Source organism: Pavona decussata, unplaced genomic scaffold, assembly GCF_977016875.1.
Source record: "Pavona decussata unplaced genomic scaffold, jaPavDecu1.1 SCAFFOLD_2644, whole genome shotgun sequence".
Taxonomy (NCBI): Eukaryota; Metazoa; Cnidaria; class Anthozoa; order Scleractinia; family Agariciidae; genus Pavona; species Pavona decussata.
The window spans coordinates 715-7825 of record NW_028146250.1 but is presented as its reverse complement, the minus strand read 5'-3'; the positions used below and the strand labels follow the sequence as shown (position 1 = coordinate 7825).

General features: G+C 38.8%; 1 protein-coding gene across 2 annotated transcripts; it reads left to right on the top strand.

The window, feature by feature from the left end:
• Positions 1-1477: 1477 nt before the first annotated feature.
• LOC146447196 (transmembrane cell adhesion receptor mua-3-like) lies at positions 1478-3704 on the top strand. Of its 2 annotated transcripts, XR_014862063.1 has the most exons (3): positions 1478-1584; positions 2786-2905; positions 3392-3704. XR_014862063.1 is itself a non-coding variant. In XM_085102811.1 (2 exons), exons 1-2 carry the CDS (start codon positions 2740-2742, stop codon positions 3556-3558), a joined length of 333 nt encoding a protein of 110 aa, XP_084958937.1. In that variant the 5' UTR covers positions 2018-2739; the 3' UTR covers positions 3559-3704. The 2 variants fall into 2 exon arrangements, 1 of the variants encoding a protein (XP_084958937.1); XM_085102811.1 differs by lacking the exon at positions 1478-1584 and having other exon boundaries at positions 2018-2905.
• Positions 3705-7111: the final 3407 nt, after the last annotated feature.

Below are 7111 nucleotides of genomic sequence, written 5' to 3'. Positions count from 1 at the left end.
AATCATTAACTAGTATGACATGTGACTGGAAAAGACTCATTTTTGATGCCAGGGCGTGAATCCCTATAAAGTAATAGAAAAGAACTTTGCCGGAAACTTTTACCAAACAAATTAACTCTTTGGGTGAAAGACCACCTTAACCTTTTAAGCCCTAACAGTGATCAGCATCAAATTTCTCCTTGTAATATCCATGCTTATTCAACCCATAAAGTTATGAGAATTAAGGATATGATCGCCCAAGGTGAATTTTCTTGATATTTTAATAACTTCTCCACAGTACTTTTATAAGAAAAGTAACGGGACAAGATAGGAGAATTTTGTCTCTGATATTAGAGGTTAAAGGGTTAACTGAGATAAAAAAAAAAATGAACTACAACGTCGATCTGTACGGATGCCAAGGCTTGGGTAGAATGAACAATCACAAACATTGAGCGTTTTTTTTTTAAACAAAATTAATATAGTGAAAAGATTCCCTTGTCGTTAAGTGACTTTATAGACTAATCACAAGTGTGTTTTTTCCCCCTAGCTTTTCATATTTTTGATCATTGCCTGATCATTTTGTTGAAATAAACAACGAGGTATTTATCTATTCGTTATATGAGTTTTAGCAGTACGCATGCTCCTGAAATGCAAACCTCAACACGTACCACGTGGAAGACACCTGTCCATGTTATATATGGATGTACGTTATGTCTTGAAGTTGGATGTGAGCGCTAGTGGCGAAAGGGGCTGTCTTAATATTCGGCTTAGGGGTCGACAGTTCACCTCCCTCACTGTCTTGTCGTGAGCGACAAGTTATCGTACTGAGTGCAAAAGTCATCCCCCCTACATAAGGGACCTTCGGTGCATGGGGTACCTTGTGTCAGGTGGTTGCCATTATTTCAAAATAAAAAGAAAGGAGCGAGATTAAAACATGACGTTTCGGCGACAACATGTCACTATTATTTTGTTTATTATTGTTGTTTTAGTGACAGGATGAGGACTTTGACTTTCAGGCCGTCTTTGCGATGTGCGCGCGGTCAGTGGATGAGCGATTCAGGTGATCGATGGAAAGGTATCGCTTGTGACTTTGCTGAGGAGCGAATGGACCTGACAGGAAGACAACTTAAAGGTCTCAGTAAGTGTTGAACAATCATGTTTTATTCAGTTAATGTTGGTATTTCTCTTTCACATATCGCTAAGTAATCAAAATGTTTAGTTACGACGATGTTCAGTTCTACCGGCATTTTTTTTCGTCTGCTGTTCAGTGTACTGTTCTTGTGTTTACTAGATTCAGTGAACTTTGTTCAGTGTCAGGGGCCCCCTAAAATGCACAGTCGACTTAAATAAACTGGTTTACTCCAGTTGTTACTATGTTGTTTCTTTTCACTGTCGTGTTTGCTTCAGAGCGAGAACGAAACATTTTCGAATTAGCGATGTCATTGATTATTCTAGCTGTACATCGAGATCTTATCTCTTCAGATGTTGATGAATGGAACGGGAATCTGGGCCTTTGCCACACGAATGCCATTTGTGAAAACACCAAAGGATCGTACAAATGCAGTTGCAAACCTGGTTTTACCGGAGATCCAAACTCGTGTCAAGGTATGAATAACTTTTCGTTATCTATAGCTTACATTACTGTCTGAAAGTAATTTCCCTTCTAATCACGCTTGAGAAAGGCACTTCGTAGTTTTAAAAGAAAGAACACTGATACCGACGTTTATAACCGTAGCCTCGAGCACGCGTCTGTTACCAAGCGCGCTGGCCCCTCAACACGTGGCTATACAAAACAATACAATGCCTGCATTAAGTGTACGCAAAGGGATCACAAGATGTGGCCGATTCTTAAAGTAAACAGTTGATTGAACTAAGGGGGTGTTTGCATGATACAAGCGCGACTCTTTCATTCTGGTTCGAGTTCACTCCAGTTTACTCTTGTGACTCTGTATTCGTTTACATGATATAAGCACAAAATCTCATACCGGAGCGAGTCATACCAGTGTGAGTTCATCCGGGTAACTGTACCGGAGCGAGATTTTCATTCCGGTGTAAAAACTCATTCCGATGTTATGTCAACACGGTGCGGCTGTTCGCTCTAGGATGAAATCACTCACTAAGAGTCTGGAACATGTAGGTAGCGCATGCATACTCTTCGGTATGCAACCCAATAATAATGGCGTCACAATCACGTCGGTCGACATGAAGTGTCCTAGTTTTCATGTAAACACGGTATGAACTCATAATGTTATACAGGTATAAAACTCGCACGAGTGCGAGTTTTTACATTTAAACGTCCCCTAATATGTTTGCATTTAAAGAAACAATGTCACGGAGATTTTGCTGTATTTTAGTAAAAACTGTTCAAATATTTGAACCTGTTTTGTGACATGAAATCGCTATTACAACACCGGGAACGAAAATATTACAAGATTTTTGTCCAAGGAAGAACAGGCTTTTTTTTTTTCAAGTTGCGATCCACTTGCATGCTGGGCATCCACAGCCAAACATAATTAACAGTAGTTTTTGTGAACTTGTAGGCTTTCTGTTAACAAAACCCAACCATTATTTTGACGATTCCATTAACACTAATACTTCTTTTAGCTATTCGCAGCGACACAAAAAGATAGGTGACACTGTATAATTAGCTAATTGTCATGAGAAAGTGGTTAGGTCTAAATAAGTAACCTTAAAACCACAGGCTAACCGTTTAGATGGACCGTTAGAGTCATTCATTGGAGCCATATCTTCCAAAAGTGAATGATAATTAAATTGCTGTCTGTGGTCATCAATCTTTCTCCTCCAGATATAGATGAATGCTTGGCGAGCTCTTCTTGCCCGTTGAATGCCACATGTACAAACACTGAAGGATCATACGAATGCATCTGTCCGGCTGGATATCGACATTTTGGAAATACCTGCAAAGGTAGTTTTTTGAATGTTTTTATTTTTAGATATTACAATATACATCTATTTTAATTAACGTTGTCAGATATTAAAGCCTCAAGCTTACCCAACAACACCAAAGGGTAGTATAGGTAGCTTTAAACCTTCACAATTCAGTTGTAATTTCACGGTCGTCACGAAATTACAACCGAACCGGGAAGGTGTTTTTCGGTTGGTTTAATATCAGACAACCTTAATTGAAGCATACGGTATACATGTTTGCCTCAAGAGCTCAACTCGCTCATCTAGATTTAGATGCATGTAGACAGCGTTTCTGTCAACGTCACTATTGTCTACCTGGCAGTATAAATGGGGCATCGTGTTGTTGAAATTTAAGTTCGCTTAGTCTAGGAGACAGGTTTTTATTTTCTTTCCTCGGATAGGCGTTGAGAAATCAAAGAAACCATTTGTGTAAATTAACACATGCAATAATGTGATCAGTGACTCTTTGCTGACATTTTTTTAGATATCGATGAATGCACTGAAGGATTTCATGACTGCCTCCCAAGCCTTGCTAACTGCACAAACACTGATGGATCATACAACTGTTCTTGTAATCGTGGATACGTGGGGGATGGAAAGGAAAGCTGCATACCTGAAGGTAAGACTCTACAATTCCTTTACATCATATAAAGTGGATATTATTACGGAACTAGTGAGTTTTTTAGTCAAGTAGATATGATTAATAATTTTTAAATATCTGCTAGCTGATGTTCATTATTCTTATCACCGCTCTGCTTGACAATGGTTGGAAATAGTTCACAAACCAAAGTTTAAGAAAAAGCATTTGAAGAACTAAACTGACCATAGCTCAATTTCCTGCATAGGAAAGGTTGACAAGTGTTAATTAATCATTCCTAGCGTATAAATGAATTGAGAGATCTAGAAAATCGCTTAACGACTGTTTTCATGGAAACAGTGACTTTTGTTCCCCTCGACCCGGAATGTTTTCCTTGGCTCGGCCTCACTCCATTGGGGCCAGTCACTAGGGCCTTTTTGTAAACCAGCTTAGAAGCGTTCAGTTCAGCACGGTATGGTTTTTAATCCTGGAGGTGTTGAAAGGTCTTGTCAGGATTTTGTTGGCAGGTTAATTAAGTCTGATATTTTAATAAAGAATAAACACAATTTGAGTCAACGTGGTGGCAGAAATGCCTCCCGAGGGAGGAGGGAGGGAGGGTTCCCCATACAAGTGATGGCAGTGCTCTTCGAAAAAGTTCAAAAAACATCCCTAAAAGGTAATATAATATACTTCTGTGGGCAAGGTCTAAAAAGAGGTACCAATTCTAAGACAACAAATCAATTGTCGCTGGTAATTTCAATATTGACAAAGCTGACTCTTCCAAACAATCTCTTCTCCTAAAGATTTTGTGCAAATATTGCCTTGAATCCTTATCCTATCAGAGCATATAGCCTTAAAGGCACCTAAAATGTACCACGACAACTCAATTGGTGCTTTTTTTTAGATTTTAGCACCCTACGAGTAACAAATTTACCGTTACAAGGTACAAATAGTACCGCTGTCATTTCTGCAGGAAAGAACCCCTCCCTTCTCGGGGCGTCAGTAACTACGGCCAACACAACGGCCATTACAATCACTCGAGCCACTACATGTCCAGCCCCCTACTGCCTTCTTTATGAGGGATGAGGAGTGCTCTTGATACTTATCTTGGACATCAGTTGTAAATATTTTCATTGTTACGCTATAATGTCCCACAAGCTTAGAAGAAAATTGCATTTCTCTTCTTTACATCCATTCATCCATGCATCCGTCCGCTCGCCTGTCCGTCCGTCCATTGGTTCGTTCGCTCGCACGCTCGATAAGCATTATATATACTTATCATGGAAATCAGATGTTAATTTTCCAAAGTCTTGCTGTAATGTCCCACAAGCTTAGAATGCATTTCTCTTGTTTACACCCAGCCATCCATCCATCCGTGCGACCGCCATCCATCAATTCGTTCGTTCTCTCGCACGCTCGTTCGTCCGTTCGATAGTTCGATTCATTTATTCATTCATTCATTCATTCATTCATTCATTCATTCATTCATTCATTCATTCATTCATTCATTCATTCATTCATTCATTCATTCATTCAATCATTCATTCAGTCATTCATTCATTCGTTCGTTCATGTGTTCATTCGTTCATTCGTTCATTCGTTCATTCGTTCATTCGTTCATTCGTTCATTCGTTCATTCGTTCATTCATTCGGTCGTTCATTCGTTCATCCGTTCATTCGTTCATTCGTTCATTCGTTCATTCATTCATTCATTCATTATTTCTTTCATTCATTCATTCATTCATTCATTCATTCATTCATTCATTCATTATTTCTTTCATTCATTCATTCATTCATTCATTCATTCATTCATTAACTCATTCATTATTTCTTTCTTTCATTCATTCATTCATGCATGCATGTATTCATTCATTCATTCGTTCATTCTGTCAATAAGTCGTTCGTTCATTTATTCATTCATTCATTCATCCGTTCATTCATCAGTCTTTTAATCGTGCAGTCAGTCAATCAGTCATTCAGTCAGTTATTCTCTCTGTCTCTTTCTGTCTCTCTCTGTCTCTCTCTGTCTCTCTCTCTCTTGACATCATCTATTTACTGTCCAATAGAGTGTGAAAAGTTCACAAGTCTTAGCAATGCTGACAGAAACGTAGCGTGCATAGGTAGTGGTGGGCAAAGTGACAGGAGCCTTGGTCGTGGTTGGTACCGATTTGAAGGGGCAGCAGGAACAAGAATGGCTTCTAAATGTCCACCAAAGAATGGGTGTGACAGTCGTCATCCCGGCTGGTTGCAAGAAAGTCATCCCAGTGTTGCGGATGGTAAAAGTTATAAAAAGGTTTCGCAGTTATCCCAACTGCAAATGTTTCGAGACCACTACTATCATAGTTAGGAACTGTACTTCATTTTATGTTTATTACATTAATGGTGTCCCTGCTCGTGGTACTTTGCGCTACTGTGGTAGTGACAATTAATAGATTATAAACGGTAATGAAGCGATACGTCCCTTGGTTTTCACTAGATCATACCAGACGAAAACATAAGCACAATTGAAAGAAAATGGGAACATTCTTATTCTTAACACTCCCAATCTGTCGACGTCCAGTTAAGGACTCCGCTTTCCACCCGGTTTTTTTTTTTTTTTTTTGGTTGTTATAAGGTTTTCTCTGGCTCCGATTTCATTGCTAGTCAAAATCAGTTTAAAAAAACGTTGGATGAGAGATCGCTGCCGGCTCATAATAGCCAGATTGTAAGAATACTACACGACTGCCTTGCTTGTGCTAGTCAAATAACGTATTCAGGAATTTTCACAGAGCGAAGTAGCACTCAAATACTGAATTCAAATTTCAGAAATCAAAGCTATTGTTAGTAGAAAATTTAGCATTAACACCCATTTCTTTCCTCGAGTATACCTTGATCAAAATACTAAATTATCCTCCTCTGTCCTAACAATCGAGGCCTAGACAGCGGTGTTTTTTTTTTCTTTTTACCTTATTAGACAAAACGAAAACAAAGTACTATTTCTGGTGTACTTCCAGCGTATCTTAGCAACAATTGCTTTTCAGTATGCCACTGAAGTGGGACTGTGTAGATTTCCGAAATGATGCTGGCTAAAAAGTTCTAAACCGGAAAGAGAGGCAGATGATGTGTAGAAGTAAAAGACACATAACAACCCATACTATAATTTTATCGATAGAAATCAAACTTTTGCTGAGGCAGCTCTACTCGAGTAGTCGACTGCTTTGTTTCCCATCGACCCATATGATTAGGACAAAACCAAAATTTAGGGCAAAAAAAGGGGCTTAGAAATTTCTAAGCTTTCTATTCGTTGATATTTGAACACATTTAAAAGAATCAGTGTATCAACAATTTTCACATTGTATTTGGTTTAAAGCCATAACAGATTCGCGCACGATGTCAATTGAGACACAGGACTGAACCGATTACCAAAGCAGGATAATCACAAGTCATGCCATCATGGTTCATGCATTAAGCTCCTCCCTCAAATCAATAAGCTTGGCAGACCAGTTTTACCTTCTAATCTAAGCCAATTTTGACTTTCACCTCCTTAATGGAATAAAACATGGCTTATTTTGATTTCAATCGATATAAGCTAGTCCGCTAATGTCTGCCTGATTTTCCATTCTTATGATCCGGAGAATAACTAACATT

What these genes read in the sequence shown, in the direction of transcription:
- LOC146447196 (XM_085102811.1), top strand. Translation starts at nt 2,740, where the DNA reads ATGATAATTAAATTGCTGTCTGTGGTCATCAATCTTTCTCCTCCAGAT. An exon ending in TTTTGGAAATACCTGCAAAG is followed by an intron (nt 2,906 to 3,391) that starts GTAGTTTTTTGA and finishes ACATTTTTTTAG; the next exon opens with ATATCGATGAATGCACTGAA.